The sequence below is a fragment of the Heteronotia binoei genome, chromosome 2, assembly GCF_032191835.1.
Source record: "Heteronotia binoei isolate CCM8104 ecotype False Entrance Well chromosome 2, APGP_CSIRO_Hbin_v1, whole genome shotgun sequence".
Taxonomy (NCBI): Eukaryota; Metazoa; Chordata; class Lepidosauria; order Squamata; family Gekkonidae; genus Heteronotia; species Heteronotia binoei.
The window spans coordinates 183132610-183153403 of record NC_083224.1 but is presented as its reverse complement, the minus strand read 5'-3'; the positions used below and the strand labels follow the sequence as shown (position 1 = coordinate 183153403).

The 20794-nt window shown below is 42.2% G+C and overlaps 1 protein-coding gene across 1 annotated transcript in view; it reads left to right on the top strand.

Annotated features, from left to right (window-relative positions):
- Window positions 1-18426, top strand: part of CEP350 (centrosomal protein 350) — an 83704-nt gene extending 65278 nt beyond the window's left edge. The window contains exons 29-38 of the mRNA XM_060232610.1: window positions 86-300; window positions 969-1113; window positions 1753-1913; window positions 3041-3177; window positions 5648-5730; window positions 6085-8057; window positions 9754-10155; window positions 10874-11020; window positions 12724-12846; window positions 14220-18426. Coding sequence (XP_060088593.1) covers window positions 86-300; window positions 969-1113; window positions 1753-1913; window positions 3041-3177; window positions 5648-5730; window positions 6085-8057; window positions 9754-10155; window positions 10874-11020; window positions 12724-12846; window positions 14220-14384 — 3551 coding nt within the window. The 3' untranslated portion in view covers window positions 14385-18426. The remainder of the gene's footprint in view (window positions 1-85; window positions 301-968; window positions 1114-1752; window positions 1914-3040; window positions 3178-5647; window positions 5731-6084; window positions 8058-9753; window positions 10156-10873; window positions 11021-12723; window positions 12847-14219) is intronic.
- Window positions 18427-20794: the final 2368 nt, after the last annotated feature.

Genomic DNA, 20794 nt, shown 5'->3' with positions numbered 1-20794 from the left:
GTAAAAGATAATAGAGCCATTGCAAATGCACACAAAAGGGGTGGTGTTCTTGCTTGACTGACCTTCCTGTGCCGTTTCATCTCAGAAACAGCAAGTGAAGAAGATTCTTCGGTGCCGCCTTGTTCTCGCTTCAACAGTGGAAGCTCTGTCCCCGAAGAACTGGGCAGTCTAGCTGTTGAGTCTGGCCCATCAAAGGTCTCTGAGGTCCAAGGGCAGCTGGGAAGCCCAGACCACACTACAGTTATGGAAGAAATAGTTTATACACAGGAACTTGAATCTTCTGCCTCACCTGGAAAACTTGTAAGTGAACTTGTTCACCACAGCACTAAAAACCATGTTGGAAAAAAAGGTTTTCAAGTCACCATTCTAGAAATGTGGGGTTTGGTTTAGGGATTTTGTGGTGATTATGTATTTTTTACATTTATAGAATGCACATGTGTGTGTTCCTGGAGGTAATTTTTCTCCCTCTCTCCTACTTGTTTGCATTTGATGTATCTCTTTAAAATTTTCTATCCTGCCTTAACCTCCTCAGCTCAAGGTGGTGACCAGTGTACCAACCAAGTTGCAAAGGCATAAATCCTAATCCAGTTACCAAAATTAAAGTACAGAGTTCACCAAGGTAAAAGCATTCAGGCTTAAAACTCCCAGGTGTTAAAATGCACAGGATCAGCCTACTCACAGACAAATCTGCTGTTCAGCTGGCTTCCTGACTTTCTACATTTTCTCCAATGCATAACCAGATAGTCTTGCTGAAGTGAACTTGAGCTGTTCTAGGTGATTCCATTGTAATGTTGCAGGTGAAACTCCTGTAAAAAGGCAGAGTTGGCTAGTTTGCTCTATGTAGAGATTGATGGCCAAGAATGCTTTCTGTGCTTCTAATTACTGTGTTGAAAGTGAGGTTATGATGCATACTTTTTAAAAAATGACAAACTTACAAGCAGATTACTTTTTCTTCCCCCTTTGGACAGTCTCCTTCTAAAAGCAGCACATCCTTGTCAAAGCAAGGATCCAGCAAAGGGACCCACAGAACTGGAGGGCAGCAGCATTTATCAGTAAAATCCCAGGAAGTATCCTATAGTTGGTCTGATGAATCATTATCCATGACCCAGTCAGGTAAGGAACAGACTTCTGGATGGCCATCTTGTATTGACAACAATACAACAGTAAACATGTACAAACGCCTAATCAAAATGAAACATGTTTGATTTTGGTTAGGTGTTTGTACATGGTTATTGATGTATTGTTGCAAAATTATACTGTGAATGTTGTATTTACAACAAGCTCAGAGGGTAGGCAGCTAACACATATTTTTCATTCACATTATTAAAGTGGATGGTAGGATGGAGTTGCGAAGTTTTTATGTTTAAAAAGAGAGCCTTGAGAAAGTTAAGGGGTGCTTTCTTCATTGGGTAGAAATCAACAGTATACAAGTATTTAAATTACATTTACAGTCCATCATTCTTATTAATAGGACAGATGTGTTTTACACCACAAGCACAAGTCAGGACCCTGGTCATAAAAAGCAGGGAGGAACAGGAGAAGCTAGCAAGAGATGGACATAAGCAATGGCTGTACTGGGATTTTGCTGTGATTGAGGCTGAGGAATGGAAGCTTTCACTAGTGGGTTCATGGAAAAAGTGGGTTTCAGTCAGAGATGGCACCACAAGATGTTCTAGGGTCAGTGGTACCTAGTCTTACTTTGCAGATTGTAAGGCAGTTACTTTCTCTAAAGCAGTTAAATTCCCTTATCAGAAACCACCTCTGATCAGAGTGACATTGAAAGCCGAATCCGGGCTCTGAAGGACGAATTGCGGAAGAGAAAGTCTGTGGTCTACCAGCTGAAAAAGGAGCAGAAGAAGAGGCACAAAGAGAGGCTGAAAGCCCAGGAGGCTAGCCTGATCAAACAGTTAGAGGTAAGAAGTATTCAAAAGAGGCATTAAATAGGAACCAAATGGCTAGGAGGAATTCTGTAAGAGAAATCTTAGTAACAGTAGGTTAATATTGTCATGCCTTGTTGAAATTTACAACACAATTGTTATTTTTCTGACACTGAGTATTAATGTGCTGGAAATACAGTCTTGAGTTTTTCACAGGTGTCATTTTTGTTAAAATGGATAAGCTGTTTGTAGAATTACAATTCTTGTCTTTAGCTGAAAGCTGAATAAGGATGAATGATATGCATTGCATTGCTGAGGGTTACTAATCTTCCCTGGATTTCTCTTCTTCCAGCAGCTTTTTTTGACTCCCTAAAAATTAATGCTGGAGATTTCTGGGCCCACTTGGGTACATGTGAGTCAAATGGCCGCAGTGAGAAGAGGGGGTTGTGCAAAGTCATCCAATTTCTTGGTGTTACTATTAGGGGTGTGGTTCAGCTAAGTCTGAGCCAAAAATTACCTAGGAAATGCCTTATCAGTATTTTTGGGGTATTGATTCAACTGAATATAGCTTTCAAATACTGTTTGTCTTTCCAATATGGCCAAGCCCCGAAAATCCCCCAAATATTCAGGATTTTCGGTACTTCCAGATAGATAAACTTAAAGGACATTTAAAGGAATTGCAGTGCCTTTGAACGCCTTCAGAGTTCTCCAAGCTGTGGAGTCACTGTGATTCCTTTAAATGCCTTTCCCCCCCTCAATTGAAATCAGTGGGGGATGGGGGGGGTGATTCTGCCTTAAAAATAGGCCCCCTCCAAACCCCAGATACCTCTGGAATAATTCTCCATTATACTCTAAGGGGACCATTCCCATAGGTTATAATGGAGCCAAAATATTCAGGCTTCCTGAATATTTCCTGAATACAAATGCCATACCAGTATTGGGATTCGGGAATATTGGGAAATGCTGGTATTTTTCAGGTTCAGTATGCCCCTTAGTTAGTACATGTAGCAAGACATATGCATCATTTAAATTCGTTTGGAATAAAAATCAAACAGCAAAATATTTGCAAGAATGTCTTTCTTTGTGGGCATTAAGCCACCCACAGATATATCCTAAAGACCAGAAGCTTATGTCCTCTTTCATCTTTTTAAAAACTTTATCAGACTTATGATGAATTCATCAAGAAGACTGAAGCAGAGTTGAGTCAGGATCTGGAGGCAGCACCCACAGCAAAACCACAAATTAAAACTCCATCTTCTGTAACAGAGAAACCAAAGATCAAGCCACCTCCACTCCACAGGTAAACTGAATAAATGCTTAAAGTTAAAGGTGCTGTTTCTTGAGAGCATAGTCTGATGAGACCCCCACCACATATGATGCATGGGGGTAGGGAGCAAGGCTGTGCCCATCAGGCACAACCACCCCACCTCCATTGCCATTGACCCTGTATAGGGGGGCGATATTCTAATATAGCCCTCGTGCATAAGCGTAGATTCCAAAGCTAATAACAATTTTTATCTGGGAAATAGATCTACACTCATTGAACTTTATGTGCATAGGACTGTTACATTCCCTTGTATACAGTTGGTGGCATCTGAGATAGGGCAGGCATGCTGGGTGGGTAGGGAGGTAAAGCATACTCTTATCCCCTCTCTCCACCTTGCATAGGTAAGTGGTCAGGAGCTTCATGATCCAATTCAGGTCTAGGTGCATACAATTATCTGAAAAGAGTTCTCACCCTTCCAGAGGGTGAATACCAATTTAGACTTCCCTATGGCCACAGTGAGGCAACTGTCATAAAGTAAGTAAATTTAAAGGGGGGCAAGGAGTAAGACAGCACCCCTTTGTCTAATGCAGGGGTGGTCAAACTGGAGCTCAGGAGCCACATGTGGCTCTTTCACACATATCGTGCAGCTCCCAGATGTCAGGGAGGAACTTCATGCAGGCTTACTCAGAGGCCACCCAGAGACATAGCATGGGGGAAGAGAGTGCAAAGCTGAGGGAGCCACAGGAAGGAGGGACGGAATTAAAGAGGGCAGAGCATGGCTGGGTTACACTAAGTTGGTTTCTTCTGGTGTAATATAGATATAGAAACTAAAGAAATCCAAAAGTTTTTAAGTTTTGGGAAGAAGGATTCCTGAGTTCTGGTTTTCCTTGTGGGTAAATAAATATGGAATTATTAATAATGAATTAATGTGTGATTTTAAAAGACCAAGGGAGATTCTAAGGAAGAAGGGTGTTACTAAAATTTTAGTTAAATATACAGTTAATTTGGATCAATGCTAAAGACTGCAGACAACGCATTTATTTTTACATAGCAGATTTATTCGTAGTATGTTTATTTGGTGAAATTGCTCATAATGATATGTGTTGGATTAATTGTTAAAAAGGCAGCATAATTATTTTGCAATTTGGTAGATCTGTTTCCAATATGCCCCTTGGAGAAACTGTTTATACTGAGATAGACAAATTATGATGTATCTTTTTAAATTTGTTAAGGAGAAAGATATGATTTTTATGTGCTTATTTTAATAAGGATATTGTTAAACCAACAAATTAGTTTGTGCTTATAACATGGTTAAGCTAAATTAGACAGCTTTGTGTTGAGATGGCTTTAAATTTTTTGCTTTATATACTTCAAGAAGAATTATTTAGATTTATATTGCTAGTATCAGTTTAGTAAAAATTTTCTATAATGAAAGATGGTAAAATATATGGAGAATTTTATACTTGTAGGTAGAATGATCTGGGTATCTTATTTGAAGGTAGAATTATAATTGATATATTTGTACTTTTTTCTGTTTCTGTTTTTCCCACTCTGTTAATGCCCTTTCCCCCCTTTTATGTATCTTTGCTTTTGCTTTTCTTTTTTGTAGTTAAAGCCAATAAAAATTATAAAACAGGAAGAGGGCAGAGCAGGGTTCTCCCTTAGTTTCAAAGTTCTCATAGGAGCTGCATTTACTGACCTTGGTGTCAAGGCAGAGAGAGACGCATAATGATGCAAATAGTGGCCAGTGATTTATATGGTTCATGTGTGTTTCCTTCTCCCACTGATGCAAAAAAATAATTCCCTAACCTTTCCCTATGTTGGTCTTATGGGGACTGTTATTCCCAGCTTTTGTTTTTAAAGAGTCTCCTTCTAGCATGGTCATGCTGTAAAATGCACACACATGTATTTTATCTTTCTGTGCAAAGAAAGTAATGAGAGTTTTAATAAAAACATGTGTGTAATATTTATTCATGTCTTGCGGCTCTCAAACATCTGACATTTATTCTACGTGGCTGTTACATTAAGCAAATTTGGCCACCCCTAGTCTACTGTGGTGGAAATATATAGCATGGCAAACTGAAGACAGCATTCCTTTTGCCAACAAGCCTCTATTTAGTCTTCTCTGTGAAAGACGTGCCTAGACCTTTGCCCCTCAAAAAACCTACCCTAAACTGCAGTGGTTATGAATATTTTTCTAGATGGGGATGGCATCGTCGAGCTATCTAATGCTGGGAAAGCCTGCTGTGAGCCCTTAGATATAATTTTTAAAGGCTTGGCTTTCAGTTCTGCCATCAGCTCTCTGGGTCAGCAAGAAGATCTGCTATCTCTGGTTCTCGCATTGGAGGACTGACAGTCCCATCTTTAGCAGAGTGACACTCTCCTAAGATGGCACTGTGAGCCAGCTCTCAGCAGAGGAGCTTCCTGAGTTTTGTGTTTTGTTCTGTGCTACAGTCTTGTTTTGCCATCTGTAATGACTAGTTCTTCACTGATTTTTCTCTAGATCTGAGACAACGAAAAGTTGGAAATCACTAACTGATTCAGAACGTTGCAGGGTGTCACTGGAGTCCATTGCAGAGCACATCGGTATGTAACTAGGAAAGCAGTTGCAAAAATGTAGTCCTTCTTGATTCATATACTTTCAACCAAAGATCTTAGGATTCATATATTAGAAACTATTAGTATTTCATCTGATATTGACTACATGATTGAAATAGCACTCATTTGATATTGTCTGTATATTTCAAATAGCACTCTTCTGTGTATAGGAAAGGTATCTTTTATTGCTTATAAATTGATACAGTTATTGTTGAAACAAGGACATTAGAGATAATATTGAATATTTGAGTGGAGCTGCACAGTTTACCAATTTTGCTATTAATGAAATTAAACAGCAGCTGTTATTTTGTAAAATAATTTCAGTGTTCTCTGTCTGTCTAGATGCCATATCACGTTCCGAGAGATCTGACTCTTACTACACAAAGAAATTCATTGAGGCAGAGATTCGGACAGAGGAGCATTTCCAAGCTCCATCCCCAGTCCTCAAGGCCCCGCAGAAAGCTGGAGTAGAATCTGGCGATTCTCTGGATAATTTCCCCCCCTTGGCTGTGCTCAAAGACTTAGGAGACTTGAGCAAAGCATCTCACATGTCACTGAACACTTCCAGAGATGCGATGAGTTGTGAGACTCTTGTTTCCACTAACAGATCTGTGGTACAAGAGGAGATAGATTCTGTAAAATCAGAAGACTCTGAGCCAAATGATACTCCCAAGCTTTTTGGAAGATCCGATGCTTCCGCTTTGGATACTGAGCAAAAGAGTTCCCCACCAGTCTCATTAAAGACAAACGCTTATCCTGAGATTGGCTTGGCTGTTGCTTGTGTTCAGGATGGAAAGGAGATCCCAAAGCAGGAGGAAAGTGCTGCGCCAGTTCAATCCTTTCAAATGCTGGATAAGACCTTGCTTTCTGAACATCTGTCTGCTTGCACAGAGCCACTGGATTCTAACGGTTTTGAGAGACCTTCATCAAGAAAACATAGGTCAGACGATGGGGCGCTTCATACTGAATATTACAAGGATGATTTTGACACCTCTGCGTCCTCTTTTGGAAAAGACTCCAGGTCACAGGGAGACAGATCATGGCATACGAAAACTCCCAGGAGCAGGTCTGCAAGTCTCGGGAGTGACGAGGAAGTAAGTGAATGTCTCAGTGACAGAGCTCTGTCTGTGGCTTCCAGCATTCATTCAGAAAGATTATTAATCCTGAAATCGCCAACGGAACTGATGAAAAGTAAAGAGCGCAGTGATGTGGAGGGAGAATCAGCTCGTCTTGATTCTTCACTTCTGGTTTGTTCCTCCAAGACGGAAGAAGAGGAAAATACCCTACAAGATTTCAACATAGGAGACAGAGTCCTTGTCAGTAACGTCCAGCCGGGGACACTAAGATTTAAGGGCCTGGCCAGTTTTGCTAAGGGGTTTTGGGCTGGCGTGGAACTGGACAAGCCTGAAGGAAGGAACAACGGAACTTATGATGGCATTAAATATTTTGACTGTGAAGAAAGACATGGCATTTTTGCTCCTCCACAAAAAATCTCACGGATTTCCGAGAGTTTGGGTGACCTCAGGGACACAGAGGAGCACCCTTCCTGCAAGTTTCAGCTAGACCACAACCACAAAGCAGATGAGAAGGACGGAGAGAGTCCCAGAGAAGAAGAGGGGAAGAGTGAGGGGGAAATTGTGAGTGAGAAATCTCTCCAGGATAAATCCCAGAGAGGCGCGTCTGCCCTAGAGGGTTCCATAACAGCTGGAGATTATTTAGAACTCAGTGCCCAAAAATGTCAAGTTGTTGCTGCTGTTGAAGAAATTATTGCCGAAGAACAGAGCATTGCAAATTCTCTGAGGTCCTCAGGAGATGACAGCAGGCTCTCGGGCGCCTCCCTTTCTGATGCCCTTAGCAAGACATCAGCTGTCGCCGAGGAAGGGGCCTTGGACAGAATCGTCCCTGAAAAATGGAAGCAGCAGCAGCCATCTTGGCAGGAATATACTGAAAAATCAGAGAGCCTTTCCCCAGGAGTGTTGGAGAAGTCTGCAACTCCCCTCCTGGACTTGCTCACAAAAGAAAGGAGCCAATTAGAAGCCCAGCTGAGGCTTCCGTCCCCCGAGGAAGAAGAATCCAGGGATCAGCAGGAAAAAGTGGGCTTGCTGACGGACAGCCTCCTGCAGGCCTTTGTGAAGGACACTGTCAGTCAGCTGCAGCAAATCAGGAAGGTCAGGAACGAGAAGATTCAGTTCAGCAATCAAGAACTTGCTGCTGTCCAAGAGCAGAAGTTGGCAGCTGGCGACTTGCAGAGCATCTTAAGTTCTCAGCTGGATGATGGCGAAGAGGTCTCCTCTCCTGACTTGTGTCCCAGACCTGTAAGTACCGTTTCTTCCCCAGATGGTTCCAGGAGTGAATGGTGTGGTGCTGCCTCAGGCATAAAAACATGCAACTGTAATTTGATAGGTTACTATTACTTGCAGCAACCTCTTGTGATACATTCCGAAGCATTTTGCAGAGTGAAGGTGCAGAGATGTAGAAAATGTTGACAGACTTAAGCTCACACCAGGAACCTGCACTAATTCAGTGCAATTTTTTTCTTGAATTTTTGTGTGTGTGTGCATCTGGGATTCATGGTGACCTCTGGTGCCTGACTCCTACTTGGGGGCATGGAGGATATCTAGAGAGATGACTAAATAAAGCCTGCCTCTGGCTCTTGTATTGCTTGGAAGTCTCCCATTAATAATAATAATAACATTTTATTTATATCCCGCCCTCCCTGCCGCAGCAGTCTCAGGGCAGCTCACAAAATATGGCATAAAAACGTTACAATAATAAAACACTATATCCTACAAAGTGGGATTGCCTGGGCTATCCAGGTCAGGGCAATTTGGTGCAATTTTTGACTTCTCTAAATTGCAAGTATCACTCCTGCCCCATGCCAGAAACTGTTTTTGAAGCTCTGCTGTTTCAAAAATGGCTTGCCAGCTCTGACCTGGATAGCCCATCTCATTAGATCTCAGAAGCTAAGCAGGGTCGACTCTGGTAAGTACCTGAATGGGAGACCTCCTTGGAATACCAGCCATTGAGGGCAGGCTTTATTCAGCTGCCTCCTTGAATATCCTCCAGGCTTGCAGTAGGAGCCAGTCACCAGACATCACCATGACTTCTAGGCACACACACTTACACAGGCACATATAAATACAAAAAAGGATGAGGGGGCCTTGCCCATCACAACAGAAGGGACTACTGCTTGAAAAACCTCCCATGGTTTCTTGCGTCAGACCATTTGGCTTATGCTTGATTGAGCATACTGTTAGCAGAGTCCCCTGCATTCACTTACTGTTGCGTTGTTTGCCTGCCAACAGAGTTAGAAAGCAAGGAAGATTGTTGAGCAGGAGCAAAGGCATTTCTGCTTATACTATGTATACTTTATGGGCAGGATTGGCCCTGCCACTAGGCAAATTAGGTGATTGCCTAGGGAGCCGGCCTTCTGGGGGTGTCAAACTGAGTGTTCCCCGTGTGACTTGGTGACGTTATCAGTGCACGGGGGCGCCAGAAGTTAGCCTTGCCTAGGGTGCCAGACAGTCTCGGGCCGGCCCTGTTAATGGGCTGTCCTTTGAATTTGTGTAAAAGGCTCCTGTTAACAGAAAAAAAGGTGGCTCTTCTGTAAGGACATCTACTCTTCTCCTTTTGACTGCATCTGATTCTGCTGCAGCAGTAACTGTGGACGCTTGTCATGCTCTCTAGGCCAACATGTTAGTTCAGTAACCTTTCCCACTGCAGTTGCTGTGCATACACAATGTCCCAAAGGTGTTGAAAAGGGAGAATATAAAGAAGAGCTTTTGCTTGTCCTTTCTTTGAGTGGCACTGAGCCCTTCTCTGATTTCATTGGAAACGTGTTTAAGGAATGTATAAGCCAACATATGCTACTGTTCTCCAGCTTCTGTTGTGACTGAAATGAGGGGTGATGTTGCCCAGCTTCACAACTTGTTGAACTCTGGTAGTTATTTAAATGTTGTGCGTATCGCATACATGCTCAAGAATAACGTTATTTTTTTTCTTACTGTATAGGAAAGCCCTGTGTTTGGTGCCAGTGGGCAGGAAGAGCTTGCCAAGAGGCTGGCGGAGTTGGAGCTTAGCCGGGAGTTCCTGAGCGTGCTAGGAGATGACCAAGATTGGTTTGATGAGGACTTTGGCTTGAGTACTCGTAAACTCCCCCCAAAGCAAGCTGAGGAATCGGCAGTGTTGCCGAAGATAGAGCCTCCCAAAGTGCCCCCCAAGCCATGCGAAGAACCCTTAGCTGTCCCACACACCGCAGAGGAGGTGGAGGACTTGGTGCATGAGGCGGCTGAGGAACTGTGGAAGTGCAAAGAGCTAGGGCGTGATCTTCAGGCGGCTGGTTTTCCTAGAGATCAAAGCGATTGCCTTAAAGATGATGACATTGAAGCCATCAGCAAACAAATCTATAAACAGGTACAGCTCTGGGATCATTCTTCTCATCCTCTAGATCAAAGATTCTGAATCTTCTTACCTGTTGGAAGAAAACCGAGCTTGAAGCCCACCCAGATACAGAAGAGGCTGATGCTATGATTATATTGCTGTTTATATATTCAGGGCCTGGGAACAGTCAATGTGCTTTCACACCTATGTGCCAACAAAGGAAAAACATGATACTTGGAAAAACGGGGACCACTTTGTTGGCCCCCTGTTTATGTTGTAGTGGTGGGTGGGTTGGGCCACTTTCATAAAAGTGAGTGTGAAGGAGAATGATCGTGAGAGAGATTTTTGGTAGATTGTAAAGGGAATCTTGAAATTCTCTGTGCCTCAGCAGTGTTCCCTCTAAGCTGAGTTAGCATGAGCTAGATCACAGATTTTTAGCCTCCAGCTCACACATTTTTTGTCTTAGCTCAGGAAGGATGACCCCAGAGCACAATAATTTATGCAGTAACTCACAACTTTAATGCCAGTAGCTCATAACTTTATTGCCAGGAGCTCACAAAGTAGAATTTTTGCTCACAAGACTCTGCAGCTTAGAGGGAACATTGCTCAAAAGGAAAACTGACTGAAATGTTGCCCTAGAATAACTGTAATCCCTATGCAGACTGAATAGCAAACTCTGGTCAGCATGGTGAATATTCCTATCCTAAATATCATTAAAAACTAACTTACTTTTTATTTTGTATTTGCTAAGGCGGTGTTCGATTTAACAAGAGAGATTTTTGGAGAAATCTTTGCTGAAGATCCAAATTTGAACCAGCCTATATGGATGAAGCCCTGCAGGATCACTTCTACTTACTTCCGTCGAGTGAAAGATCCAAGCAACATTGAAGAAATCAAGGTAGGAATTAAGCTGTTCACTTGAATAGTGACTTGGTATTCTTCATGATTAAGCCATAAAATGTGCTATGGAAGTGAGGGTTGTCTCATCTTGAATTTAAGGCAAGTTTGTGGTTTATCTCCAAAAACTGTAATTGACGGAGTCTGAACAGGAATTCCCCTTTGCCCCCTCCCCCCCCACCCCCGATCTCTGTTTCTTCTTGTGTTGATGTGTAAAACTGCCTTACTGATGATTTACCTATTTTAGACGGTGTTGACTTTATGTGGGAAGATCCCTGCGGATCTTATTGAGATGCATTAAGTGGCAACATGTTCTGTCCTCCACTTTCCTTCTTGTAGACAAAGTACAGTAAGCTTCGGGCTAGTTAACCCGTGCCATTTCAAGGGTATTCCCGCAGATAGAAAGAGTAGAAGATCATTAACATGGAGCAGACATATTAGGTCTTTCTCATCCTGAACGAAAGTCTCCTTGCACCTACTACATTTCCGGCATGCATTAGGACAGACCCACCCACCTGGTATTTTAGCCAGCTTGATAGGAGTACAGTGTGGGGGGTGGAGCTGGAATTTAACATTTAGGGAGATAAGAAAAACATTTTTAATCTTCTCAAGCTGGAAGTGTGCAAATTTATGTTAATTGTTAACTGCTGCATTTAACTACCTAGTTGCTTTATTATTAAATTGGCACATCCCAGTATTCCAGATTCTTTGTGTGTAGGTTTCTGAGCAGAAGAGCCACTCAGAGACCGGTGTTCCCTCTAAGCTGCGGAGTCTTGTGAGCAAAATTTTTTACTTTGTGAGCTATTGGCATTAGTTGTGAATTACTGCATAAATTAGTTTGCACTGGGGTCATTTTTCTTGAGTCAAGAGAAAAAAGCATGAGCCGAATACTAAAAAACTGTGAGATAGCTCACACTAACTCAGCTTAGAGGGAACACTGTCAGAGCCCTCTGATACTCTCTTTGAGTATCAGAGAGCCAGTTTGGTGTAGTGGTTAAGTGTGTGGACTCTTATCTGGGAGAACCGGGTTTGATTCCCCACTCCTCCACTTGCACCTGCTGGCATGGCCTTGGGTCAGCCATAGCTCTGGCAGAGGTTGTCCTTGAAAGGGCGGCTGCTGTGAGAGCCCTCTCCAGCCCCACCCACCTCACAGGGTGTCTGTTGTGGGGGAGGAAGGTAAAGGAGATTGTGAGCCGCTCTGAGACTCTTCGGAGTAGAGGGCGGGATATAAATCCAATATCTTCTTCTTCTTCTTCTCTTGCCCCCTTCTAGGATGAATATTCATAGTGATTAGAATTGTACAACTTTCAGTAACCCAGGAAGTGGATGATGAGTTTTCAGGAAGGTCAGGAAATATTACCTCGGAACAGGACCTGATCTACATGTTTTTTGAGGGGGGGCAAAATTAAAAAATGATGCCCCCTTATGGGCCATTCCATCTTGTGTCCCATAGAATACAGTGGACTCCATACCCAATTTGGCCCCCCCTCCGTTGGCGCCCGGGGCAAGCACCCCCCTCTGCCCCCCCTAGATCTGGCCCTGCCTCAGAATGTGCTGGTATTTGATTGTGCGATCCTGTATCCAGCAATATATAATTCCTTTTTTAAAGTCTTCTTTCTTAAGAGTTCTTGTACAGAGGATGGTGTGAATAGAAAGTGCTTCCTTCAATAATTCTTGTCTTTGTGTTTGTCTACTGTACTTTAGAGCTTCATAGCAACCGAGGTGCTAAAGCTGTTAAATTTGAAAAAGGAGCCAAATAATAAAATGGACTGGCAGAAAATGATCAAATTTGGACGCAAAAAACGTGACAGAGTGGATCATATACTGGTCAGTAGATCTTTATTTATTTATTTATTTATTTTTTAAAAAACCGTACTTCTGGGAAGTGTTGGTTAGGTCTTAAACAAAAAATGTGGATTCAGTCTGTTTATAATTATCAGTCATCTGCCCCTCAGTCTTTCTCCTTTTAAGCATGGATCCGATCTAACCAAAGTTATTTTTGAATCCCCATTCACTTCAGTGGGAGATGTTTAAACACCTACTGAATTAAAAAAAAAAAAAGTATTTAAACACCTTTTCACTCATTGGATATAGAATGGGTTAGCATGAACTGTGAAGACCAAAGATAGTTTTTTGGAGTATATGGGCAGAATGATTACTAATAAAAATGGGGAAAGTGTTGGGAGTATACTGTGTCTTCTTTTTGGCAATGGGATCTAGAGATAATACGGTGTGTAATCCTGGTGTTTTTTGCACAACATAAATGGGGCTTGCCAAAAGCTGATAGCAAACCCTTAAAATCACTGTTTGTGCATCTGTTGCCAAGTCATGAAATTTGATTGTGGCGTGGCTATTGTTACAAGTGAGCTAACATGCTAGAGTGGAAATTGCTATTGACAAGTGGGAATTATGTGACTGTTTTCAAGACTTGATTTTAAACTGCTGTCTCATTGATTGAAGTGACTGCTTTGGTTTGTGACTTGATCTAGAGCAGGGGTGTCGAACTCATCTGTCATGAGGGCTGGATCTGACGTAAATGAGACCTTGTCGGGCCAGGCCACATATGTCATAAAATGTAATGCCAGGTAGCAGAGATATAAATTTTATAAAAGACACAAACGGACACAAACAAACACACAATTTTTTTTAAAAAAACCTTAAAACATGCTTAAAACATTAGCATTCGTTGGTCTTAAAGGTGCTTTCTTTGTATCTCTCCCATGCAATCCGGGGAACTGGGCCAAGGAAGCTCTGGCTCTTTCCTTCCTTCCCCAGGGGATCAGGAGGGGAAGGAGCTTCAGCCAATAGAAGGAAGAGAAGCTTGGCTCAGTAGCTCTGCTGTGCGATTGAGAGAGCCTGGCAAAGCAAGCTCTTCCCCACTTCCTTCTCAAGGGAGGAGCTTCAGCCAACGGAGAAGATAGAGGCTTTGTTCTGTAGCTTATGTGCGATTGAACAAGCCTGGCAAAGCAAGCTGTGATGCAGAAGTTAGCAAGAGAGGGGGAGAAGGAAGCAGACAAGAGCCAGTTGCTCGGGGGCCTGATAGGAGCCCTCCGAGGGCCTGATTCAGCCCCCAGGCTGCATGTTTGACACCCCTGGTCTAGAGTGGGGGAGGAAGCAGCCATAGATGGTTCCAAGGATGCATACCAAGCAGCAAATATTTAACCACAGTGATTTTCCCTCCCCCTCCCTAACATTTTCAGGTGCAGGAACTGCATGAAGAGGAAGCTCAGTGGGTGAATTACGATGAGGATGAGCTCTATGTGAAGATGCAACTGGCAGATGGGATTTTTGAGGCCTTAATCAGAGAGACAATTGATGTCCTTAACCAGATCAATGAGAAACAGGAGCGGTTACTGCCCCTGTGACATCCAGGACGAATGCCTTTTTTTGTAGCAACGCTGCTGCTGGAGCATGTTGTGATCAAACACAGAGAGGAGAGAAGATACTGTGACATCTTCCCCCTTTGATTTTTAGAGACTTTGCCCTGAATTTGTTCCAAACAGAGGTCATCCCCTGCCCCCAACTGATTCTTTAACAGTCTCTTTACAGCCATTGTACCATGCATTACAGCTTCATTTTGTTACTCCAGATATCTCATATAAAATTCACCGTCAGCAGTGGAAACTCAAGTCATCAAGTAAACATTGTTCTTTATTTTAATAACTGCTGTTCTAATCCAGCATTGGCTACAAGTCAGTAACTTTGTTAACCACTGTAATGATTTATCCTGTGTTTGAAACCACACAGGTCTCCTTCCCTTCCCTTCAGTCCTGTTCTGTTTCTCATTCATCTTCATCTTTCCGTCACAACATGTGGGCCAGGAGATTGTCACTGAATTAACGTGAGGGAAGCTGGGTGAATCTTGCACTGCCTCTGGGCAGAATGTGAAGAGCAGCCGGAAGGGCGAACCTGAGGCAAACAGTCCTACTTTTCCAGTGTTTTAGTTTCTCTCCCAACGAGCCACCAGCTGCCCCTAAGTGAATGTGTACTCAGGATTTCTCAGGCCCTTGACCCGCAGGTGTTGTTCCTGGGAGACCTTCGATCTCGTTCCTTCTCCTCTTGCTTTCCCGCCTGGGGTAACGTGCAGGCAGAGCCACGACTTGAACGTGTTATGGCTAGGAGTGTGTGTACCAAAGACAGCATGACTCGGGGTTTGTTTTTGTACGCATGCGGAATTTCTTTTTAACTTATTTTATAATTTGTCTGTTGGAAATACACGTCTAGCACTACACCGGCTGCACTAAGACTGAAAATGCTGGAAATCTGGGAAGGGTGGCTGTATTAGGATCGTCTCTGTCCTGTGAACATAGAGGTTCAGAGGCTTGGGGGAGCGGGGGAGGAATCCATCTCTGAGAAAGGGGAAGCTGCGAAGAGTCATGCATGTTTTCCACTGTGGGGCAAAAAGAGTGGCACAGGGGCATGGACATGCGGAGAGAGAGAGATCACCTGAAATGGATTGTAGAAACGTAGCGTCATCATCCCCCACCCCCAAGTATTTCGCACCAGTGATTCTTTGGTTAGGACACAGCCACTGTGAGGCACTGTACGGAGAAGGCCGAGCAGACTGCAAGAGTATACGGATAATCTAGGCTTGAAAGCTGATGCCTTAATCAGAAATCTGGTTTACTTGACATGACCAAACCAGGGCAATTTTCCAAATCACTTGTCTTAGTTTGGACACAGCGCTCCACGCTCCAGCACGGGAGGAAGCCCTCCAGAGGCTACACAACCCAGGAGATGTTCCCAGGAAGAGCTGTGCCCTCTTCCTTCCCATCTCCTTGAGGTCCTTGGACTTCCAGCTCGGCTTACCTCTGCCAGTACTGCTTTTCCAAGCCCTTTTCTTTTGAAACCTTTCTGTGATTCATTTGTCTTTTGCATCTTGACCTACTACCCAGATGGCTTCTCGCATATAGGAGCAGCGGAGAAAACGCTACCAAATGAAAATAATCTCCATTGTGGTATTGCTAGTATCTCATCTGGTGGCTTGTCACGTCTAGGGAAGCTAAAGGATGAAAGACAGAGAAGAATTAATGCTTCTTAGAACACCCAGCACATTGGCCTGGGAGTATTTCCCCCCTTCACTGTGTCAGAGCTAGGTGCCAACAATGTCTTTCCTTTAAAGAAAAAAATCTGGAGGAGCAAATCACTGCTGCTAATTAAGAATATCTCTTCATGCTGAATCTCATGTATGTTTTAAACTCCTGAAGAAAAGCTGCTTTAAAAAAAAATAACAGACAAAATGCCATTAATGACAGTGTCTTAGATTTTAATAAATCTGGGCTAGCCACTGTTGTGAGCAGCCTAGATGAACTTGCTTGAATTGGGGGACTACCCCTGCACAACCTGTTTAAACAGGTAACTGTATAAATGGCGCATCACAGTTCCCGAGGTTACCAGAAACAATAGCAATAGCGGCTTTAAAGCGAGCAGCGTGCTGTCACCTTGAGCCTAAAGTTCTGTGAACGGCCATCTCATTCTCTCGAGGTGTAGAAAGTGCTGTAGAGATCTTCCTTGTGAAACCATAAAATCCAGCTGATTTGATTGAGCACAACTTTGGTGGTCAGTTGAATCCTTCATAACCCTATGTAGAAAACAGCTTGCTTAAGTTTTTTGTACGGGCATTGGATTATTTTCATTGCAGGTCATACAGTGCCGAAGTCAGATCCGGGATGTTCTTCTAATCCATTTTGCAGACACAGGGTATGAAAAAACACGTTGTGAGAATGCAGTAGGATGCCTTTTGCCTCCACCCTCGGAGAAGGTTCTTGTATTTGTATCTATGTGGAAATGTACGGTATATGTTAACTGGTTAACATGTGCCTGGGAGAGATTTGCCAGCTCCATTGTAAGAGCTTGCCTGTTAGCGATCAAGACGCCGTGATGTTTTCAGAATACTTTTCACCAGGGCTTTTTTTGTAGCAAGAACTCCTTTGCATATTAGGCCACACACCACTGATGTAGCCAGTCCTCCTGGAGTTCACAGTAGGCCCTGGAATAAAAGCCCTGAAATCTCTTGGGAGATTGGCTACAATCGGGGTGTGGCCTGGTATGCAAAGGAGTTCCTGCTACAAAAAAAGCTCTGCTTTTCACATGCATGTAGATGTGGGAATGGCTGTCCTCTGCATAACAAGAAAGAGAACTTTTAACTTGGAATCCCTTGGAGACAAGGGGGCATCGCCCTTTTGCATCTCGGAGCAGGGTGGGTTGCTGAAGCAGCACACAAGAGCCCTGAATTAATAAAACAGATGGACAAAACTGATGTTCTCTTGAGACTGCAGTATTCACACTGGAGAGAACATGGAGGGGCACAGGGATTTTGAGCCTGAAAGTGAGGAATTGTTTACAGCCTAGCAAGATTATTTGTGCCGCCGTTCTACTAACTGCAGAAGACCATCAGCGTGCATGCAAAAGAAATGGGTGATGCAATTACCAATAGCAGTTCTTCCTGTAGAATTGTTTGTGATCTACCAATGTAGTCCCCCAAGAACATTTACTGGCCTAACCTCCATGTAAGCGTGGGGCAGATTATTTCAAAGGAAGCTTTGACCAGTAAAAGTTCCCGATGGATTATGCCAGGTGGACATCGGAATGCTCTTACTTTTCAGGAAGCAGAATAACAGCAGCATGATTTCTGACCTGTTGGGTAAGGTGGAGGGTGGGAAGCGAACCCCACTGTGTTCTCTTGGATCCTCTTTGAAAACGTGGCCTTAACATTTTTGCAATACTTGAATGGAAGTGTGTATTTGCAAAAGAAATTAAGTAGCACAGTGTTCAGAGACCATTGAAGTAACTGCACCGCAGATTTTTTCGAATCATTTTTGCTACCTTAAGAGACTCGATTGCTTATTTTCCAGCAGCAAAAACAAGTTGACACTTACGAAATGTTCTTTGTAAATTGTAGGATTTTTAAAATTGTTTACCAAAAAACGCTTTAACATTGATATGCGAAACTCTTGACAAACTTATTTGAATTCTAACATGTAGAAATGCAAAAAAAAGATCAAAAAGTGGTACTGTAGTACACCAGAATAATTAGGACATTTTCCTTGATTTTTTTTTTTTTGCAGAGACTTTTGATACACATTTGCAAAGCTGTCTTGGGGAGACTTTCCCTGTGTACTGTATTGTGCAGAGACTCAATTGCTCACCATGTGTGTGCATGTGTGTGTGTGTGTGTGCGTGTGTTAAGAATAACTTTGTCAAACTGGTTTTCTGGCCAATTTCAGCCAATAGTCACACACCCCTGTGTAGCACGGCTCCTTAGATTACAGGGTGTAAGGTTTTCTTGTAATTATGACCTGTAAAATAACCAGGGTAGGTCCCTGTGTACACCAGTGTAAATATCTTTGTTAATTTGAGATGTACTTTAAAATAATAAAATCTGTAAATAAATTGATTTATAAATTATCCAGTTCCTCGCTGTTCTTGACATCAAGTTCAATGGCTCGTGTGGTGTTAATTCTGCGCACGTGTCCCGTTTTCATCCCTCTTTCATTCCCCAGATATGGAATGCCACTTACCGTAGGAATGGCATGGCTTATGGACAGACCCTACAAAAAATAAAATGCAGAAAGGATTCGTAGTTTAATTTCCGCAGCTCGCACAGCATTGGCAACAAAATGGGTGGATAATACTCCACCGACGACAGTTGCTTGGCAACATCAACTATGGGATTATTTCATAATGAACCAAATATCTATTCAAACCCAACTACCACTAATTGAAGACTACAAATCACGCTTTATTGCTATTTGGTTTCTTATAATCAGTTCTTTTAACTGGACATGGCATTCTCCCACATAGATAGATAAATGATGTATTTTTAGCTTGTTTGTTATTACTAGCTCTGGTAGTTTATTATAAGCAGTATTAATTTGGTTTGTAAGTAGGTTTAATTTGTTTAACACCAATCGTATATAATTTGTTATTGAACTAAAAGAAATCAAAGCTGAAATGGTGGGGTGGGGTAGGGAAAGAATGGCATGACTTGCTCAGAGCCAAGTCTAGCTAGTCTAGTATCGTGTTCCCAAGAGCAGTTAGCCTTCAGCTACTGAACAGAAGGACATGAAGGTCGCAGACATACCATCAGCATGTGATATCTTCAGATCCACTGCACCAAGACAGGTTCTGTTTGGCCATCATGGTCAGTAGACCTGAGACTACTGTTCTTTTTAAAACTGCCTTTAAATTCAGTTGCAGTGAAGTGAAATCTCTTTAGTCCAAGATTGTTGACCAGTTTAATTGATTATCAGGCAGTACTGCCCTACTTTTTAATGACTGTCTTCATGACAAAAGTCATAAACAATGATGAGCCATCACACCCTAAGAGGGAAACCTAAAATTTACTGAGTTACACTGTGATTTTACTACAGCTGCCAAAAATTTAGCTGCACTCTTTATTATATTCTATTTTTATTCTGATGTTCTTATTTTCATCTCTTAATAACCAAGACGATTTAGTTTCTAGCAGGGCTTTTTTATTCAGGAAAAAGTACTTTCAAGAGGCAAATGGAGAAACACATGGGTGCCCTTCATGAACAAACATTTTTTGAGAGTTTTGTTTCTACAAGGAGGTTCCGGAATTCCATTCTACCATGTTCCCCCAGAAAAAAAAGCCCTGGTTTCTAGAGAGACAAGGTTCTACTTAAGCAAAGGAAAAGTCAATTCAACTCTCAAAATTGAAAATTCAGAGCAATCTAACAAAATTTGATCTATAGAGTGAGTTCTATTAGTACCCTATCTGCAGAATCTATTAGAGTATAGACTAACATTAAACCTTCCTAACAACAATGCTGATGGCAAGGTGCTCATATACACAAGAACATAAATGCCTTTCTGTACTCCGTAAGAGATAATTCAGACAGTTTGTCATTTTTATCGGGGGAAGAATACCAAATGAAAAGGACATGTTATATGAGCTCTAACTAGCATACTCTTATCATATTCCCTCAAACATTTTTAAATTAACTGATACAACTCATAGCTACTCATAGTTTGTATCATATCATGAGTGAGTGATACCCAAACATACTCATTTGAATTCCAAGTATTTATCCTAATCAGTTGTATGATGATCCAGCATAGCTAATCCAAGACCTGATTCTAAATTTGATTTCAACGTACTTTCAGATTAAATGCTCTCCACCAAACTTTTGTTTCAAAAGACACCTCCCCAATCTCGCCTCTCAAAAGTATTCCTGCTATACATCTTAAAGTTCCCAGGATGTTGTGTAAAAATCTTAGCAACAGTACATCAATATTATCTACCACACTAATCCTGACCCTTAACAGCCTACAACAACTGTCCAGAAACTTAAATGCTTTAGCTGCTGCAGGAACATATTTTCCCCCAGAAGAACTACTCTACTTATTCCATAAACTATTGTTATCATATGGCATTGTGTGTAGTATAGCCAGGAGAGCCTAAGTTTGTCTAGCAACCACAAGTTCTAGCTCTTTTTGTGTAATGTACCACTACGTGGTGAGCTAGATTTGATTTTAAGACAAGTGACATTTCAGATGTGGTTTGTCATTGTCTGCTTCTGCATTGAAAACCTGGTATTCCTTGGAGGTCACCAAAGCCGACCCTTTTTAGCTTCCAATGAGATCAGGCTAGCTTCTATAGACTGACCTATTGACCACTTGTCTTTCCTCATCTTTTTTTTCTACTAACAATAAATACCCTTGACTTAGAAACAGTAACAGTTAGGCTTTATTTTAGAGTGACAGTTAAAAAAAAAAGGTTATAAGTTTATGAAGGCCAACCATGGATCTT